Genomic DNA, 20,960 nt, shown 5'->3' on the forward strand with positions numbered 1-20,960 from the left:
ATAATATGAAGGTGGACAAAGATTATCGTCTATAGCACTTGAACCAGGGTGAGCTGTATCAACTAGAAATACGATAGTGAAGGATGTTGCACGGAAAAAGGAGCACGCGATGATGTTGAATTATGGGGGCGGATGGGAAACTGACATACGTCACTTTTGACTTACGTGAGGGGTTGAACCATCTATTTGCATAAGTCAAGGGGTGTCTGTATTAGAAAGTCCTGCATGGCCATAACTGTGACATATTGTTACCCTTTGACCCTGAGCTCTATGTATGTGGACATATTTGCAAATAAAAAATTATACATTTTGCTAATTTAAGGAAAGAATTTTCCCGTTTCAAAAGGCCATTTTAGAAATGAATGAAAAAGAAAAGCCTTTGAAAGTTGCTCCACCTGAGGGCTGCAGTGTTATGCTGTGGGACCAAGTAGCTCAAAGATAAAGCATTTAATCAGTGCTGTTAGCCTGCGCTGCTGCAACGGGGAGATAATTGGATATTTATTCCATCCTCTCTGGTCCCCTCCACCCCACACACACACACACACACACACACACACACACACATTCAGCACAGACAAGGTGAGAGACAGAGGGAGCCAGAAGCAGGTAGAGAGGTGAAAAGAATGACTGTTGTTAAGAGGTTGGAGGATGAGAACAGATTGGGGACTGCAAACGGAGGAAGGCGAGTGCTGGCGGGGCCTCTGCTAACTGCACAAAGATTTGACTTCACAGCACAGCATCTTGGAGCAAAAATGCTGTGCAGGAGCAAATATATTAATAGGAGCAGATGGTAGCAGCTTCTTGTGATTATTCAACTGAATAAATCAATTCAACCTAAAAATATCCAAATATACTCTAATTAAGCTGCCTGTGAGACAACAGTCTGGAGAACTTTTTTTCCCACTTGCAATATCAATAATATATTCTGATAAGCACAGTAGATATTGACTGTGTCAGTTAATTTTATACGAACATTTCCATGTTTAAAAAATAGGGATTATTATTACTATTATGCCAATGAAAATACTGAAAAGCAAGTGTTCAGTTCATCTGTGACACGTATAGAATTAAAAACTTTTCCTAGTATGTTAGGCTGTCCGTTGAAAGCAGATGTAATATTTCTCTTCCACACTGTGGCAAGAAGTTTTACCACTTGACTACAATAACAAGTAGTTATCATCGATCAAAAGATGATCTATATTATGGTCTTCAGGACTGAGCTTACTGGACTCAGTGCCTTTTGTATAGTATGAAGCTTTCTTCACCTATTGTTCTTAAATGGGTTCTTTTGGTCCTTCTACAGCCTTCACCACCTGTCCTCTTCTGAATGTTACTCAGTAGCTCTGCGACCAGAGCTCACTGCCAGTTCACATTGTTTCTGTAAACTCAATGTACAGAGCACTTGAAATGTACACTGCTTGCTGAATGAACCTCACTGCTTTATTCCTGAAGAACCATGGCTGCGCACTGAGAGGTAGCACAAAAAAGATAACAGGCAGGATGGTGGACAGATAGAAAGGGAGATACAGTAAAAACCCTTCTCTGTTTTAAGCCTCTGGGTCTGAAACTGCACGACCTTTTTTCTCAGTGTGTGAAAGTTATACTGTGCAAACCAAACCTGATGAAGCAGACTGTTTTCTTAATAGGCATATTGGAAAAATATCTTTCAGAAGATGGTTAAACTGTCATTCAGTGTTAAATCTGGCTCTTTATTAAAAGCCACAGTGAAACACTGCTGTGCTCCAGGTTGACCCCTCTGCCACCCATATGAGAGTGGATTGCTGTGAGTGAAGGATGGTACTCAACAGGCTGTTAAAACTTGCTCTATAATTACATGGGATGTCTCTCTTTACCTTGCTCCTGTTATTAAATACTGGCATTATAGATGATGTAGGGTGTCACTCCCACATTCTCGCACCAAGCAGACGCACCTGCGGCAGATCAGGGAGACAGGGCAAAAAAGGGCTGCCCCAAACACCCGGAATCACGGAACCTCAGCCGAGCAGACCGCAGCCTTCACGATAGTGATCGATATTCCGAGATTTCTCCTTCTTCCCTGTGTGCCTTCCAACGTTTCCGCGGTTTTCTGACATGCGGCTTTCGTTCCTGGACCCTGACTTCTGCTTCTCCCCAGTACGACATTTGCTCATTGGTGACCTCCTGCCTGTTTTTGGACTGCTCTTTGTCTGCCCCTTGTCTGCCTACGTGCTGTAATAAACAATGCACCTGCAATTGGATCCGGCGCATCTCTTCCCGCTCACAACCATGACACAGGGTAGTTAGTGAGGAAAACCCTGAGAAATTTGAAATGATTAAGTTTGTGTCTGCTTGCCTGCCTTAATAGGATCCCTGTCTATGGAAAACAGTGCCCCTTTCTGGTACTGAGAAACTCTTTGCCTTATACTGTGTACCCCTTTCTTTCAGTATCCAGATTCAATTGTTACCTTTAGTGTTTTTTTTTTTAAATTATTTATGGAACTATTGACTGGCCTAAGCAGAGGCAGGCTATGCTCTTGTTTTTACAACACTTCATTTAATAGATGACTTTCTCCAAAGTGAACTATACGTGGTGTTATCAGGTCACACACCTTATTCATCAAGGTAACTTTCTGTCGTGCCTGCAGCTGCATGACCCGTCTCTGCACCTCTGGGTGATTTGGCCACGCAAGTATAAAGAAGACGCCTTGATCAGAGCCGAATGCGGAACCTCACTTCGAGCAACTGCCACAAGTACCTCGCGCCCTGTGCTTCTCTCTGTCCTTATCTCTTGTTTGCCTCCTCGTAATCCCTGTTCCTGTCTTCCCTCCAGTAACAACTCCCTGGCTCCCTGACCTTTGAGCTGCCTCCTCTGGGCTTAGAGGTCATAAGTCTGAATTCCACCTTCTATGAGTTGGGGGTGCAGTGGCGCAGTGGGTTGGACCACAGTCCTGCTCTCCAGTGGGTCTGGGGTTCAAGTCCTGCTTGGGGTGCCTTGCGGTGGACTGGTGTCCCATCCTGGGTGTGTCCCCTCCCCCTCTGGCCTTACACCCTGTGTTGCCAGGTAGGCTCTGGTTCCCCGTGACCCTGTGTGGGACAAGCGGTTCTGAAAATGTGTGTGTTTCCATGAGTGTTTATTTTATGTTTATTTTGTTGTTTTTTGTCATGCTGAATGACTGCTCTGAATTCATTTCAGTTTATTTTTACAGAGCACTTTTCTCACACCGTCACACTGAACAAATTGCTCTGAGCCAATAAGCAGGGACAGGAATCACCTATGTGGGGCTGTAGGCATGTGTGTTTGCACATCTTATAAATCTTTGTGAGAATATTGTGAAGGACCATGTAATGGGCAAAAAATGCCACAGTATTTATTAGTCCATTGTATGAGAAAATGGTACACATTATCATTAGACATTGTAACAATTTTTCATTGTGTAAGACTTTGTTATGGGAGGGATGGGTGTGCTCTATTTACATATTAATATGTTGCATCATATTGTGCAGTACAGCAACCAATATGATCAGTCCTTATGACTATCCATACTACTAGTTGCAGGGTGAGTTCCACAACACACAGATACATAATGTTCTAAACTACAGACTTCACCTTTGAAACAGTGATGAGCTTAGTAGCTCAGAGACTCAGCAGAATAAGAGGAATGCAGATAAAGCAATGATGACCTTTGACCTTACTCCCCACTCCACTGGTGGAAGAAGTCCAAATTCTAAGCGTTTGCATTGATGAGATATTGATGTTCAGGATCCATCTTGGGTTACCGCTATCACTGAGGGCCCCTTCCATGTACCACTGGGTGTCTGAAGAGTGTGTCAGCAGATGGCCTGACTCCATGGCAACTACATTTCCCACAGTAAAGGTTTTATGTCCTGTTAACTAGAACTCACAGCTCTTAGGCACATGAAACTATTCTTTCAGCTTGACCAAAACAGGCTTTTACTCCTGAAAGCAGAAATCAGCTCTGCCTCAGAGTAGTGGGTGGGAAGAACCTTGACGACAGCCTGATGTCAAAGCAAAAAATAACTGATGACACCCCAATGACACCCCGTTATACATGTGGTTAAACAAACCTGACAGTGTGTTTAATTGAGCTACTGCACACCTCAAACTGCTTTGTCTCCAAAACCTGGTTGACAGCAGGCGGGTGAAAAATTTATCCCCTAGACCAGTACTTTTACATTACACCAATTTCATCTGCCAGACATGGCCATACCATGCAGCAGACCCACATTTCAGAGGTTGTCAGCCCATTCCCGATCTGCTGTCAAACTCTGTGTTGCATGACTTGTCTTCCTTTGTGTCCTTGTGGTGTGTCTGGTCTGATTTATGCTGAAGGTGTCTGTTTTTTCTTTTTTAAGCCAGCCTTGTTTGTCTCATTTTTTCTTGCACATTTTCTCATCTCTGCTTTTCAAAAGCTTGTCAGAATTTCCCAGACCCAAGATGAAAATCTTTATTATACTGGTCTTAATTTTTTAAAATATTTTAACTGAGTTGGGGGCGTGGTGGCGCAGTGGGTTGGACCACAGTCCTGCTCTCCAGTGGGTCTGGGATTCAAGTCCTGCTTGGGGTGCCTTGCGGCGGACTGGCGTCCCGTCCTGGGTGTATCCCCTTCCCCCTCCGGCCTTACGCCCTGTGTTGCCGGGTAGGCTCCGGTTCCCCGTGACCCCGTAAGGGACAAGCGGTTCTGAAAGTGTGTGTGTGTGTGTGTGTGTGTGTGTATTTTAACTGATTTTAGTGTGACTTTGCAGGTTACACACTCAGACATTTAAACTGATGACAATATTTATCCATATGTCTGCGCTGCTAGCAGTTTACATTTACTTATTTAGCAGACACTTTTCTCCAAAGTGACTTCCAATGAACTCTATGTTACACTGCTAGATACACTACTTACACTGGGTCACTTATCCATACATCAGTGGAACACACACTCTCCCTTTGTCACTAACATGCTATGAGTGAACCTGAACAGTGTCTTTAGATTGTGGAAACCAGAGCACCCAGAGGAAACCCATGCCAACTCCACACAGACTGAGTGGGGAATCAAACCCACATCCTCTCACACCACCCAGGTGCTGTGAGACAGCAGCACTACTCACCATGCCACTGTGTCACCCCAGAACAGCAGTTCTCACAGGGCAGTTCACAGACCACTTCTGGTCAGCAAATGAGATTGAAATGTTCCACAAGATGACAGTTGCCACATCTGAGCAAAGTGATGTTCAAATCACTTAGATACGTCAGTCCATTATGGACTTATACGATTTTAAAATTTAAACATGCCTGCTATACACAGGGGGGCATGGTGGCACAGTGGGTTGGACCAGTTCCTGCTCTTCGGTGGGTCTGGGGTTCGAATCCCGCTTGGGGTGCCTTGCGACGGACTGGCGTCCCGTCCTGGGTGTGTCCCCTCCCCCTCCAGCCTTACGCCCTGAGTTGCCGGGTTAGGCTCCGGCTCCCCGCGACCCCGTCTGGGACAAGCGGTTCAGAAAATGTGTGTGTGTGTGTGTGTGTGTGTGTGTGTGTGTACTATACACAGTATTCACATTAATTCCACACAAAGTTAGATCATAGAAAGAGCATCATATCATCAAAAACCTCATTCGGCACTCCTTACAAGTTATTGAAACTTCTTTATAGCCATGTATAATATTTAACATCTATGTATAACAGAATAGAGGGGGGTGTGGTTGTGCAGTGGGTTGGATCGGGTCCTGCTCTCTGGTGGGTCTGGGGTTCGAGTCCCGCTTGGGGTGCCTTGTGACAGACTGGCGTCCTCTCCTGGGTGTGTCCCCTCCCCCTCCAGCCTTGCGCCCTGTGTTGCCAGGTTAGGCTCTGGCTCCCTGCGACCCCGTATGGGACAAGCGGTTCAGAAAATGTGTGTGTATATAACAGAATAAAGTACAGCTGGTTACAACTGGAACCTCCTGAGCAAGGTACTTACCCTAAATTGCTCCAGTAAAAATGAGCCAGCTGTGTAAATGGTTAGGGTAAATAGCTTAACGTTGTAAGCTGCTTTGGAGAAAAGTGTCAGGTTAATGTATTTGTAATGTCACTCTGGTATGGTTACGGAAAACAGTTTTTAATTCTTATTCTTGTTGTTTGCAATTATTATGAAAAATATCCTAATAGGCCACAGGTGGTCTTCCACTTGTCTTTAGCAAAGTGTTCCTTAGTCCCGAGGACGGAGAGCACGATCTGACTGGCGGGAGGGGGACACTTCGCCCCTGAGACGGTTACTCCGCGACAGCAGCGGGTTCCTGCTGCGGACCGACCGCGCTTCGCTCACGTGGCTTCTCGGCTACAAGGAGGAGCCGGAGCGGAGGGACGGACAGCGCGGTGTCTGGAACTGCTGCAGGGGCACAAGTGCGAGGTCCAACACCACCGACCGACGCGCTCTCTCTCTCTCTCTGGGCGCCCTGCAGCGCGGACTCGTAACAGACACCGCGATCGGCTGGAGCCTAGGAGCGGCTTGTCCGCCAACCGTACGACGCGGGACTGAAGCCGATCCGGACCGGATCGGAGCTGGCGGTGGTGCGGCAAGGTTTCCTACAGCGAGTCGCCGGGGCAACCGCCGCGACCCCGCGCGTCAAGTCGTACTGCTCGCAATCACTGGGACTCCTGTGTGTTTGTATCTATCGGCGGTGGTGGGAAGGGCCGCGGCCTCAGGGAAGACGACGTATTGCAGCGGCTACACGGACGGACCCGCCGGCGCCGGGCACCTGGCTTCGCTGGGCGGGTTGCCGTGGGGACCCATCACTCACTGTGATGGGTCTCACACACACACACACACACACACACACACACACACACACCCCCACCGCGCGACGGCTTCGGTCGGGCGCTCCGATGGAGCGCGCGGGTGTGGATGTACTGGGACCGCCCCACCCGCACTGTGTTATGTTAAATTTGATGTATGAAACTGATAGCAGGTTCTGAAGGTCGTGAGTGCTGTTGAGGTCCGATGATTTCTTCGAGTACTGATACTGTGCAATTGAGTTGTGGAATTTTTGGCTATCGGACGATGAATGATTGAGGTGAATTGAAGCAAAACTTGTATGATCGGTATCTGATGTTTTTAATGTTTGTTTTTTTTTTTAATTCAGTGATTTTTGTTAGTATGATCTTGCTTTTCTGAGGATATTGAGTTGTGTTAGTATCGTGGTCGTTCTGCAAATGTTCAATGTTGTATTTGTAGTCTTTCTATTTTTAACCGGAGCTAACACAGAGGAAATAAAGAGCACATTCCTGTTACCCGCCGGGCGGACTGCTGAGCCTGTTTCTTGTAGCTCCACGGGGGACCGCTATTACAGGCACGTCAGCAGATGTTTACTAATGTTTGCGTTGCTGTTATTAAACACGGTTCTGGAACGAGATAATATTATATAGATAATTAATAGTATTGTACAAGGAAGGAGTGGCAGAATACGTGTCTCGTGTTCATTAGTGATCAGTGATAAACGCTGATGAAGTTAGAGCACAGCACAGTGCTTGACTGCAGAGCAACATAGCCATCTAGTGGTACAAAAGCTTGTGAAATTAAACATAATTTGAATATACATTAAACATGTATCACATGATACACACAAAATATTATCAGCGATGGAAGACGCTCACTGCCTCTTGTTGAACTCAAAATCTGTTAGAATATGATTTGCATTTAAAAGATAATACACAGATTGCTTCCTGAAAAGTAATATTTTTACATTTTAAATTAAATTTCTTATTAATATAACTAAATACGATATTCAAGCTATGTGAATTATGTTTCACAGAAACTTCTCTTGAACTATCTGAGCGATAACCTCAGCAAATCCATTGACCCGGAAGCACATCGACGGAGGCCAGACAACGACAGTGCTCTCACTATATTATTGGGCAGGAGGATATGAGTGACAAGCATTGGTCCAGTGGAAAAAAACTAATCATGAGGCGGGACTAAAACGGCATTCTTACTATATTATAGGTTTAAGAGTTGTGAGTGACGAGAGATGGCCCAATAGGAAACACTGGTTTCTTGCCGACGATGGACGTCTTTCCGACGTGGTTGACGATGGGCCGCAGATATATATATATATTTTTTTAATATTCAGGTAAGTGTTTTTTTTCTTAATCTGTAGCGCTATATAAAGCGTTATTTTATTTTTCTTCGGAGTGAAAATCGTCATATTTCCACCAGTAAATCTAGTCCGTTCAGTCAGATGATTTTAATAAAACGTGCCGACTTTTCAGCCACCGGAATCACCGTAAAAAAAACTGGGGAAATTTACTACTACTACTACTACTACTACTACTAATATAATAAAGTAATGTTGCACCTTGCTGTACATTTCTAACCATCGATTTCAATAAACCATGAGTTACAGCTCTCTCTGTTATCTGATTGTCGTTGTCACAAGATGATCCGATTTCACCTTCACATAAGTTGCTGTCATTGCCTGTCGCTTGATTGATCGCATCAGTCAATCAATGCACCAATCAATGACTCAGTCAATCCATCGGACGCACTACAACTGGCTACTCGGTTGCACTACATCGCTATGTATTTATTATAGCGAAGCTCGAGTTACATGTTGCCATAGCAACCTTGTTAATGAGTCCAGCAAACGAGCTCGAGCTGCTACGCGGGTTCTTCTTCGCATTACTTTATATCATTACTAACAGCTCATCGGCCATGATGATCTGCGTGAGATCATATAGTTACAACTGTAGCAGCTCCTGGTTGCCAGGTAGTCTGGTGGTAAGAGGTGTCACCTTACATTTACTTTTATTCATACTGCAGCCCTTCCGTGTGAAGCGTCATCGCTACACTTACACCATTTACTCCAGTAACGCCGGACGAGGTACGTGCCTTCACTTGATACAGTGCAGAGACTCAGCTGTGTAAGTGGAAGTGAAATAGTGGGAGTGTCTTGCTCTTGGGTTCCAAACCTTGCATAGTAAGTCACCCTAGAGAAAAATGTCTGATGCGAGTAAGTGAATCACGTGGAATAAACGATCTGTTCTGTCTATCCTGTAATGAAGTCATACCTGCTTGGTGGACAGGAGAAATTTCTGTTCAGTTTTTGCCGGCTGAAGTCCGCTTTTTTACTGTTTACAGCCAGGGACAGCTGGTAGCATAGTTGTTAGAACTGCTGCCTTTGGACCCAAAGGTAACAGGTTTGATCCCCACCCCTGCTTTGGACAAAAGCATCAGATAAGTGTAAATGTCAGCTACAACAGATGTAGAAGTGGCTAGATGCTGAGTCAGTTAAATTAGATGTAGTAATCATGATATTACATTATATTGCACATTAAGATTAGAGGCACCACAGTTACTGTACTTATCCTAAGCAGAAAGGTGTATAACAGACACTTGTAAAGGGGAGGTGTGATGTGTTAAATGTGACTGAGAAAGAAAAGGTAAATTGTTGAGGAGCCAAGAAGACAGGCATGTGGAACATGATGCCGATTGTTCCTGCGCCATTTGTAGACAAACCTGAGAGTGAGTAAGTGTCCGGCGAAAAGTACATCACCGCAAGACACCTTGGCTCTGAGCGCTATCTCGGGTGGCCGGGGACTGCCTCCTGAGTCAGCAAAAGAGTGAATCTGGACATCGCCCGCCCCCTTTGTGCGGGCAACTTAGCCGCCAAGCTGGATTTCCTTCAGGTGAAGCACCTGAAGCGCAAGCGGAAGAGCAACTACAGTGTGAAAGAAACGCAGACCCTCATCCGGGAGATCCACAAGCGGAAGGACATTCTCTTCTCCCGGCAGCAGAACACGGCAATCAATGAGCTGAAGAGGCGGACCTGGGACGAGGTGGCAGACTGCGTCAATGCACTTGGCGAAGGTGAACTGCGCACAGCCGCAGAGGTCAAGAGGAGGTACCTGGACTGGAGGGCGTTAATGAAGAGGAAGCAGATCCGTGCTGAGCTCTCTGGCCTCAAGAACGAGTACAACTCCTCCTCTCCAGATAATGAAAACTCCCTGAGCGGGGACCAGTCTGCAGACCTGAGTGGTTTCCCCAAGGACTCAACCTGTGACTGGCAGGACCTATCGGATTTGGGAGAGCCCAGCAGCCACCTTTCCTCTGGCATAAAGATGGAGGATGAGGAAGGCAACAACTACAGGGTAGGGCTTTCTGAACTTATGGTACATCTTTTTTATGTTGGTCTCACTAGTTAATTCTTGACTCAAAAATTAAAAATAATTGATAACAGGAAACTGTTCCTCCTCAATGCTCAGAGAGGCAGATCTTTGCCAACCTATCAACAGAGCATTAGTAAGGACCATTAGTGACTGACAATTAATGATTAGTGGCTGAACAGGTGTCTCTGATCTTTTGCAGCTCGATGGCGATACTGGAGAAGGCGAAGTAGAGGCAGAGGAAGAGGACGACGACTGCTTCCCAGCTATTCTCCCTGACATGGAGCGCGAAGGCCGTGTCCCAGAGGTTTTTGCCCACATTGATGAGTTTGGCATGCTGAGTGCCACCAAGTCGGCAGCTGCTCGGGACTTAGGTGTGAGTTCTGGGATGGGTGTGGCAGGTGTGGGTGTTACTATGGGTGCTGCTGACAGCACAGGTGTGCTGATTGCCCTGGAGAGGCAGCGGCTTGACCTGGAGAAGCACCGCCTGCAGGTGGAGACAGAGCGGCTGCAGGTGGAGCGAGAGCGCCTCCTGGTGGAGAAGGACAAGCTGCGACAGGTGGAGGTGGAACGGGAGCGGCTGCAGCTGGAGAAGGAACGGCTGCAGGTGGAGCGCGAACGCCTTCGGCTGCTCATGTTCCAGGCGGAGAGGCCAGTGGCAACTGCTCAGCAAGCAGTGCCTGTTGACTGTAAGAAGGAGCACAAGCCCTGGCAACCTGTGGACCTGGAGTCAGAGAAGCTAAAGCTAGAGAAAGAGCGACTCCAGTTAGAGAAGGAGCGACTACAGTTCTTCAAGTTTGAATCTGGCCGCCTACAAATAGAAAAGGAACGCTTCCAGGTGGAGAAGGAGAGACTACAACTGCAGAAGGATGGCCAGCAGTTGGCACTTCACCAGGGTCACTAGGGGGCATAGTGTGGTAACCACCACAGAGAACATAATGTGACTTGATGGGACTCTTGTCAGAAGAGCAGAGCTTTGATATTTAGATGTCTACAGCTAGATCAGGACTGATATCTTGGGGAATCACAGCGGTTTCATTTTGTGGAGGATTTTTTTTTTTTTTTTTTTTTTTTTTTTGGTTATTTTTCTTTCTCCTCTCTCTGGTGGGGGGGTACAGGGTGGAACTGTGCTCAGTGTTCTTCCGTACACAGGTTCTCCTACTGTGATGAATGTTCACATGTGAAAGTCCTGCAGTGGTGAATGCTTTTGTGCTGACCTCTAGAAGCAGAGATGACTTTTTTTCTATCCTGAATTGTTGTGCAGGTAGTACATTTGTAAACCCTCCAGCAGGCAATCAGGTTTGGGTTCAGCTGTCGTGTTTTCTTGTTTCACACAATTTGTGGGAACAGTGATGTATAAACATGTCTTATGTTTGTGTTGTATGTTCACACGGACTTCTGTCATTTCAGTTCTGCGGTATACATTACTGCAGAAATGTCATTTATGAAAGATGCAGAACCATGTTGTGTAAATAAGTTGAGTGCTAAATATTACTATAAATATAGTGAGTTGTAAGACATTTAATTGTCTAAGAGGCATAAAAACTGCCTTACTAATGGGGGACCTTGGGAGAGAAAAACATAAGGCAGACATCCATTTTCTGTGTGTTTTCTGGCGAATAAAGTTGTAATTGGGGGTGTTTTGATGTTCTATATGTTTACATGTTTGAGCCTGAACTTCATATATTCAGCATCTGATTTAAAACCCTGAACGGTTGTTTGCAAACTACCACGCACACTACTTTAGGTGACTGCATAAGTGTCTCTGGCGGTGTGGACAGATGACAGGGCCAACAGCTGGCATAGTGCTTACAGCTCTGGCCTTGCTGCCAAAGCTCAAATCCCACTTTTCAAGTAGTCTTGATCAAGGTATGTATCCTACCTTTACCCTTTATCAGTTAAAAAAATCACTCAGCTGTATAAAGGGTTAAATCAGGTGTAGGTTGTTTTGTTGGAAACTGTCAAGTATGTAATATATTATAAATCATAGAAGTCTGTAAAGAATTGCAGTGTGTGATTACTGAGTTCTGTCTTGTTTTCAAACACTATTATAAAAAAAGATCCTGGAAGCATTAAACCTGTCAGTTGAAAAAAAAAATGAAATAAGTGATTTATAGTACAGTATGTCATCGTGTTGTACAGCTGCTATCTGGTAAAAAAAAATTAATGCACATATGCCATTATTAAAACCTAATTAACCATTCATCTTCTCCAAAGTGTACAACCCAACAGGTACTATGTACAACACAGAGAAAACAAAGTATTAACAACAGACAAATTGATACAGTAGTTATGTTGAAATTACCAGAAATTATGTCAGACTGCAGTACATGTGTCAAGCAGACCACTATAATTGCAGTGTGAGAGGGAATACTGTTGTCAGTATGACATTTTAAGAGCTACATAGCAGGGGTGCGAAAGCACGTTTAAGGATAAGGGATGCCAGTCTGTCACAAGGCACCCCAAGCAGGACTTCAACCCCAGGCCCGACAGAGGGCGGGACCAGCCAGGCCCACTGCACCACCGTGTCCCCCGAGCTGTATAGAGGTGAGTAAACTAAGGAGTTTTTCATTATACACAACCTCCTTGTGTATGAGATAGAGAATATACTGTAACGACCCGTGTGACCGAGAGCTTGGGCGGGAAATGGGTCTATTGTAAATAGTTGGATTCTGGATAAATTGTAAATAAAAGCTTTCAACCACTGGGGGGAATTCTGGGGAATATAATGGGGTGGCTGTGTTTGGGAGTATGTGAAGAAAGCCTCTAGGTACTAGGTCAGCTGGGAAAGGTGGCTTGAGGTGTAGGTGCTTTTAAAGGGCTCTCTACAGCTCTTTCAACCTGCCCTTGAGTTGCACCAGAGGATGAAGCCATCCCAGATATCGGTGGGGAGGTCGACAATAATGCAGTTGACGGGAATGAAGATGATGATGACTACAACCAGAAAGAAGATGATGATGACCTCGGTGGAGAAGACGGCAGCAAGGATGAAGACAACCATTGGGGGGCAGGTGAGGCTGTCTCCTCCAGGGAAGCAGCATTATGCTGCTTTCCCTAAGGAGTAGCCCACCTGGAAGAGCTCCCCTCAAGAAAAGGAACCATCAGGAATATTGGAGCCCCTTGTCAAGGGAGCTGCAATTTTGGATTTTACTTAAACTTCTAAGTTGTACTCCATGAGAAGTTCAGGTTTATATGCAAATTTGGGCCTCACCCACATCCTAGGCTCCCCGTCGCATCCTGAAAGAAGTGACAGTGCTCCTTTCCTCCAGTAGTGACACCATCATCTTGAACACCCCCCCAGTGCCTCCCCGTGTGTCTCAGATGGATCCTCCATACGAAAGGGTCTCCCTACTGGACCCACAGTACCAAGACCCCTCTGTGTTGAGAAGTAAGCTGCCTGAGCTGTCGGAGGGTACGAGGACCTCAGGTAATGCATTAATTTCCCGATACACAAGTGCCTGTGCCATGTCAGGACTTATGTAGATTCCGCTGTACACTTCAACACCAAGATTACATTTCCAGCTGTTTCATGCTTTTCGGGTCTGTTTTACAGAAGTAAATATACTGACTCAAAGTTTTATATTGTAATTTGAAAATACAGTTGCAAGGGAAAGTTGGGGAACCCTTTGGAATTGCCTGAATTTCTACATTAATTACTCAGAAAATATGGTCTGATCTTCAACTAGGTTACAATAACTGACAAGCACAATCTGATTAAACTTATCTGATTACACAAATCATTGTACTTCTGGTCAATGTTGAACACATTATTTAAACGTTCACAGTCCAGGCTGGAAAAAGTATGCGACCCTCTAGGCTAATGACTTTTCTGGGTGCTAATAGGAGTCAGATATTCCAATCAGTGAGATGAGATTGAAGGTGCCCTGCTCACATAGGCACACAAAGTTTGGTTACTGATAATCTGCTCTTCTCAAGAAAGATCTGTTTATGTGAACCATGCCCAGATCAAAAGAAAGTTCGGAGGACCTTAGAAGGACTGTAGAAATTCATATTACTGGAAAAGGTTACAAAGCATTTATAAAGTCCTGGATCCAGAGTAAGAAGCATTATGTACAAATTGAGGAAATTCAGTACTATTGCTGCTGTCACAAGAAGTGGTTGTCCTGCAAAGATATAGGCAAGAGTGCAGTACACTGTGGTGAAGGAGGTGGAAAAACCCTAGGGTAACAGCAGAGGCCCTGTGGAAATCTCTTAAACTTGTCTCTGTTCATGTAGGTCTTATAAGAAAAGTGAGAAAGAGTGGTGTTTATGAAATGACACTATGAAGGAAACCACTGCTCTCCAAAAAACATTGCTGTACCTCTCAAAATTGCAAAAGATCACCATTCTACGATGCTTTTGTACTGTGGACAAATGAGACAAAAGTTGTAGATCATTAGTAGAAATGCACAAGGATATGTTTGGAGGGAAAAAGTGTGTATCAAAACCTCATTGTGACTGTGGAGCATAGTGGAAGGAGCAACATGCTTTGGGGCTGCTTTGCTGCCCAAGAGCCTGGACAACTTGCTATCATTGAGAGAACAATGAATTCAAAATTGGATCAGTAAATTTTGCAGAAGAATGTCAGGGTGGTCAGAGTCCAGACCTCAACACAATTGAGATACTGTGGTATAACCTGAAGAGAGCTGTTCATACAGGGAATCCCAAAAATATCAATGGGCTGAAACAGTTTTGAAAGGAGGAATGGTATAAAATTACTCCTATGAGTTGCATTTGTCCAATCAGCAGCTACAGGAAACATTTGTGGAGGTTATTGCTGCTAAAGCAGGTTCTACCGGTTACTAAGCAGAAGGTTTCACACAATTTTTCCAGCCATGACTAAATGTTTAAATTTGTTTAATATTGACAAGAAGTTGTTTTTGTGTTATTAGTTTAAGGTGGGGGAGGGGGAGTGGTGCTGCTGGGGCTTGCTTTGTGGTGGGTCAGGAGTTCGAGTGCGTCCCATCCAGGGTGTGTCCCTTGCGCCCTGTGTTGCCAGGTTACGCTCCAGCTCACTGCGATCCTGTTTGGGACAAGCATTTGTAGACGTGTGTGTGTGTGTGTGTGGTTCAGGTGTCCGATCGCTTCTCGGCCTTTTGGCTAAGATCAAGTGTAGTACCGTGGTTTTTTTTGCCGGGGGTATAAGAGAGCTCTTCTACAGCATAGCCCTTTTAAGGGCTTTCTACATCATTCTCAACCCGCCCTTGGGTTGCGCCGAGGGATGAAGCCATCACAGACGTCAGCAGGGAGGTCGGCGATGGGAATGAAGACGATGATGACAGCTACAGCCAGGAAGAAGATGACGACGGCCTCGGCAGAGAAGACAATGGCGAGGATGAAGACAACCGCTGGGGGGCAGGTGAGGCCATCTCCTCCTGGGAAGCAGCATCATGCTGTTCTCCCTGAGGAGTTGCCCACCCTGAAGAGCTCCCCAGAAGAAGAAGGCTCATTAGGGACGTTGGAACCCCTCGTCGAGGGAGCCACAACGCCAGCGCTGGCTGGAGGAGGACTGGTGGTGGAGGTGGTGGCAGTGGCGAACCTGAACATTGCGGTAGAGCCGACAAGGGAGGAGACGACAGTTGTAAGGGTGAAAGCGACAATGGCTTCACCTGCAGAACAGGCAGCCAGGCCCGAGAAGAGCCATGCTGCCCTGGGTGGGCCTCCAGAGGAAGAGGAGCAGTCTGCATTGTTAGTGGTCCCTAGGATGAAGCACACTACTCGCTTCAGATGGCAAAATTCGGAGGCAGCAGAGGATTTCCTGGACCGTGCAGGGTGCATCAGGGAAGTCATCTGTAGAAAGCTGGGTCTGGCCGCTGCACAAGTTGTTTGCATCCAAAGAAATGGACCCAAGAGGTTTGTCGACGTCACTGTACTTGCAGATGAAACCTACCAGAAAATGGTGGAAATTTGTAAGAAGGAGAAGGACGGGGGGGTTGAAGCAATGCAAGACTGAGGACCTTTGGTGGACAGATAGAATAATTACTGTCCACATTTTCAACCCCTTAGGCCCTGCCGAGGCCGTCCGGGCTTTCCTTCAGTGCCACGTTGACCTCCTACCGGGCCACAGGGATATCAGAGATGAGTTTGGCATATGGAATGGGCGCAAGCAGTTTCAGGCTCGCCTGTGTCCTGACCCTGTGGCCCCTGACGGGCTTCATCATCCTCCGGCATACTTCACTATACAAAATGGTAATTCTTACCTCTTTTACCCCCAGCAGCCTCCCTTCTGAAGGATCTGCCAGGGTCAGGGGCATGCAGCAGAAGCTTGCAAAAACAGAAATGTAGAAACTGCCTGGAGACTGGACATTTCACCAGAGATTGCAAGGGCCCCCGCCGCTGCAACATTTGCAGTAGTGAAGACCACCTGGCCCGTCTCTGTCCGCAGTACAGACCCTCGTATGCAGATGCCCTGTCTGGAAGCGGGGTATCTATGGAGCAGGGACTTCAGGTACTAACACTAATCAATAACAAAACTGAAGTGATGGAGATGGCAGTGGAAATGGCAGCAGGGGTTGGAGAAGCCCCTGGTGAAGCCAGTGATGTCCGGGGTGCAAGCCCTGCCCCTATCCTGGCGGAGATTCAAAAGTGGAAAAAAGAAGATTCAACTCCAAAGAAAAAGAAAAAGGCTGGAAGGCCGTCTGCGGCATCGGGGGGGCCTTTTGCCGGCCGGGACCCCTTCAGAAGAAGGCAGAGAGCGTTCCTCCTCCCCGGAGGAGATGGATGCCATGTGGGCCCTGCGTGGCTCCTTGTTGATGTTGCTGAGTCGGTGGTCATCGTATGAGGGAGGACGGGTGACGCCCAACTCCGAGGCGTACCTGCCAGACGGGGACTCTAGTGGGGCAACAGTGGTAGTGTCTTCTGAGGAGGAGGTTTTAATGAATTGAAAAAAGGCCGGTTTTTAATTTCATTTTAGTGTTATTTTATTGTTTTATTTGGTTTTTTTAACAATGTACCCCAATGGCTATTTTAAAATTTTAACTCAATGTCAGGGGGTTAAAAAACAAAGTCAAAAGAACTGCTTTGTTTAACCAGTTTGAGTTCTATGCCTTCAACCTGTGTTTTTTGCAGGAAGTCCACCTCCGGGACCAGCGGGACGTGACTCTCTTCTCTCAAGAATGGAGGAAGGTGAGTCCTACTGGAGTGTAGGTGGCGTCCACTCTACAGGCATGGGAATACTTTTTGGGGACCGCGCCCTTGAGAAGGTAAGGCCTTTCATTGTTCATGCTGGCTGAGTGTTGGGGTGGATGTCATGTGGAGAAGTTTGCACTTACGTGTTCTGTGCGTCTACGCTCTGGTGGAGGTCAAGTCCCGCGTCGCTCTGTTTGACGAGTTGGTCCCTTATTATGTGACCAATAGACATCTAATAATAGGAAGAGACTTCAATATTTTTCTTGAGGGCAAGGGTGATGCCAGTTTCAAACATTTTAAAACTTTTATTAGCTGTTTTAACCTCACTGACGATTTTAAGAAATGCAACCCCACCGATCCGGGTATTACCTGGTGCAACAGCCGCGGTGCCTATAGTCATTTAGATTACATTTTAGCATCGCCCTCCGTTCCTTTTAAGAAGGTTCTCTTAACTGCCCAGCGGCCCATGGACCATATGATGGTTGGAGCCACAATTTCCATCTTGGCCCTGACCCATGGCCGGGGCTACTGAAAGATGAATATTGAATTTTTGCAAGAAAAGGAGTTGAGAGACCTTTTTTATGAGAATTTTTTGTTGTGACAGGATTCCATAGATTTTTACCCCTCGGTGGCTGATTGGTGGGAAGGGATCAAGGCGAAGGCTAAGACCCTCACCATCAACTATTGTATCCAACGTGCCGCTTTGCGACGTCAGGGTATCAGCTTGCTCGAGGAGGAACTCCAGAGGATTTATTCTTGGATAGGGCCGTGGCGATAAAGGCTATTCTGAGGTGGCTGCATGAGCAGCAGGCCAAAGCCTTTGTGTTAGGCGCCAGAGTTAAGGAGGTAGAGGAGAGCGAGAAGTGTACCGCCTACATTTTTAATAAGGTGAAGGACTTTAAATGTAAGAGAGGTTATACTCCTCTGCAGAATCAGCAGGTTGAGTCCTTCACCGACACCACCCAGGTGTTGGAGGTTGCATCCTGTTTTTATAGAAATCTTTTTTAAAGTAAGGGAAATGGACGTGGTAACTGAAAGGAGCTTTTTAGATAATTTGATGTCATGTGTTCCCGAGGACACCCTTGGCGGCTTAGAGAGCCCCATCATGTTGCTCGGGCTGTCGGAGGCGTTTGGTAAGATGAATCGGCGCAAGGTTTCCGGCCTCAACGGTTAACCAGTGGAATTTTATTCCACATTCTGGGACGTCTTGGGGCCAGTTTTTCTGCGCATTATTGAGGGTTAGGGTTTAGGTTTAGGGTTAGAGCTAGGGTTATCGTTGGAGCTAGGGTTAGGGTTAGAGCTAGGGCAAGTGCTGGAGCCCGGCTAAGGGTTTCAGCTTTTTGCGGGGCCGGCGCTGTGGCTTGCACAGCAGCCAGAGTTCAGCTGGGAGCTAGGGTTAGGGCTGGAGATAGGGTCGGGGCCCGAGCCTGGCCTATGGCTGGAGGTAGGGTTTTGGCCGGAGCTAGGGTTAGGGTTCGGGCTAGGGCAAGTGCTGGAGCCCAGCTAAGGGTTTCAGCTTTTTGCGGGGCCGGCGCTGTGGCTTGCACAGCAGCCAGAGTTCAGCTGGGAGCTAGGGTTAGGGCTGGAGATAGGGTTGGGGCCGGAGCCTGGCCTATGGCTGGAGGTAGGGTTTTGGCCAGAGCTAGGGTTAGGGTTCGGGCTAGGGCAAGTGCTGGAGCCCGGCTAAGGGTTTCGGCTTTTTGCGGGGCCGGCGCTGTGGCTTGCACTGCAGCCAGAGTTCAGCTGGGACCTAGGGTTAGGGCTGGAGATAGGGTCGGGGCCCGAGCCTGGCCTATGGCTGGAGGTAGGGTTTTGGCCGGAGCTAGGGTTAGGGTTCGGGCTAGGGCAAGTGCTGGAGCCCGGCTAAGGGTTTCAGCTTTTTGCGGGGCCGGCGCTGTGGCTTGCACAGCAGCCAGAGTTCAGCTGGGACCTAGGGTTAGGGCTGGAGATAGGGTCGGGGCCGGAGCCTGGCCTATGGCTGGAGGTAGGGTTTTGGCCGGAGCTAGGGTTAGGGTTCGGGCTAGGGCAAGTGCTGGAGCCCGGCTAAGGGTTTCAGCTTTTTGCAGGGGCCGGCGCTGTGGCTTGCACAGCAGCCAGAGTTCAGCTGGGACCTAGGGTTAGGGCTGGAGATAGGGTCGGGGCCCGAGCCTGGCCTATGGCTGGAGGTAGGGTTTTGGCCGGAGCTAGGGTTAGGGTTCGGGCTAGGGCAAGTGCTGGAGCCCGGCTAAGGGTTTCAGCTTTTTGCGGGGCCGGCGCTGTGGCTTGCACAGCAGCCAGAGTTCAGCTGGGAGCCTAGGGTTAGGGCTGGAGATAGGGTCGGGGCCCGAGCCTGGCCTATGGCTGGAGGTAGGGTTTTGGCCGGAGCTAGGGTTAGGGTTCGGGCTAGGGCAAGTGCTGGAGCCCGGCTAAGGGTTTCAGCTTTTTGCGGGGCCGGCGCTGTGGCTTGCACAGCAGCCAGAGTTCAGCTGGGAGCTAGGGTTAGGGCTGGAGATAGGGTCGGGGCCGGAGCCTGGCCTATGGCTGGAGGTAGGGTTTTGGCCGGAGCTAGGGTTAGGGTTCGGGCTAGGGCAAGTGCTGGAGCCCGGCTAAGGGTTTCAGCTTTTTGCGGGGCCGGCGCTGTGGCTTGCACAGCAGCCAGAGTTCAGCTGGGAGCTAGGGTTAGGGCTGGAGATAGGGTCGGGGCCGGAGCCTGGCCTATGGCTGGAGGTAGGGTTTTGGCCGGAGCTAGGGTTAGGGTTCGGGCTAGGGCAAGTGCTGGAGCCCGGCTAAGGGTTTCGGCTTTTTGCGGGGCCGGCGCTGTGGCTTGCACAGCAGCCAGAGTTCAGCTGGGACCTAGGGTTAGGGCTGGAGATAGGGTCGGGGCCGGAGCCTGGCCTATGGCTGGAGGTAGGGTTTTGGCCGGAGCTAGGGTTAGGGTTCGGGCTAGGGCAAGTGCTGGAGCCCGGCTAAGGGTTTCAGCTTTTTGCGGGGCCGGCGCTGTGGCTTGCACAGCAGCCAGAGTTCAGCTGGGACCTAGGGTTAGGGCTGGAGATAGGGTCGGGGCCGGAGCCTGGCCTATGGCTGGAGGTAGGGTTTTGGCCGGAGCTAGGGTTAGGGTTCGGGCTAGGGCAAGTGCTGGAGCCCGGCTAAGGGTTTCAGCTTTTTGCGGGGCCGGCGCTGTGGCTTGCACAGCAGCCAGAGTTCAGCTGGGAGCTAGGGTTAGGGCTGGAGATAGGGTCGGGGCCCGAGCCTGGCCTATGGCTGGAGGTAGGGTTTTGGCCGGAGCTAGGGTTAGGGTTCGGGCTAGGGCAAGTGCTGGAGCCCGGCTAAGGGTTTCAGCTTTTGCGGGGCCGGCGCTGTGGCTTGCACAGCAGCCAGAGTTCAGCTGGGAGCTAGGGTTAGGGCTGGAGATAGGGTCGGGGCCGGAGCCTGGCCTATGGCTGCAGGTAGGGTTTTGGCCGGAGCTAGGGTTAGGGTTCGGGCTAGGGCAAGTGCTGGAGCCCGGCTAAGGGTTTCAGCTTTTTGCGGGGCCGGCGCTGTGGCTTGCACAGCAGCCAGAGTTCAGCTGGGACCTAGGGTTAGGGCTGGAGATAGGGTCGGGGCCCGAGCCTGGCCTATGGCTGGAGGTAGGGTTTTGGCCGGAGCTAGGGTTAGGGTTCGGGCTAGGGCAAGTGCTGGAGCCCGGCTAAGGGTTTCAGCTTTTTGCGGGGCCGGCGCTGTGGCTTGCACAGCA

The 20,960-nt window shown here is 48.2% G+C and overlaps 1 protein-coding gene and 1 pseudogene across 1 annotated transcript; both read left to right on the forward strand.

The window, feature by feature from the left end:
• The first annotated feature begins 9,427 nt into the window (after nucleotides 1-9,427).
• msantd4 (Myb/SANT-like DNA-binding domain containing 4 with coiled-coils) lies at nucleotides 9,428-11,162 on the forward strand. Its single transcript, XM_018736142.1, has 3 exons — nucleotides 9,428-9,483; nucleotides 9,571-10,105; nucleotides 10,323-11,162. The coding sequence occupies exons 1-3, from the start codon at nucleotides 9,428-9,430 to the stop codon at nucleotides 11,022-11,024; spliced, it is 1,293 nt and encodes a 430-aa protein (XP_018591658.1). The 3' UTR covers nucleotides 11,025-11,162.
• Nucleotides 11,163-15,200: 4,038 nt separating this feature from the next.
• On the forward strand, nucleotides 15,201-15,323 carry LOC114911724 (uncharacterized; annotated as a pseudogene).
• Nucleotides 15,324-20,960: the final 5,637 nt, after the last annotated feature.

Source organism: Scleropages formosus, chromosome 10, assembly GCF_900964775.1.
Source record: "Scleropages formosus chromosome 10, fSclFor1.1, whole genome shotgun sequence".
NCBI lineage: Eukaryota > Metazoa > Chordata > Actinopteri > Osteoglossiformes > Osteoglossidae > Scleropages > Scleropages formosus.

Excerpts from the sequence above, each read along its gene's own strand:
- msantd4 (XM_018736142.1), top strand. The coding sequence starts at position 9,428 with ATGTGGAACATGATGCCGATTGTTCCTGCGCCATTTGTAGACAAACCT. Across the intron at positions 9,484-9,570 it reads GTAGACAAACCTGAGAGTGA|CAAAAGAGTGAATCTGGACA; the intron begins GTAAGTGTCCGG and ends CTCCTGAGTCAG. Across the intron at positions 10,106-10,322 it reads AGGAAGGCAACAACTACAGG|CTCGATGGCGATACTGGAGA; the intron begins GTAGGGCTTTCT and ends GATCTTTTGCAG.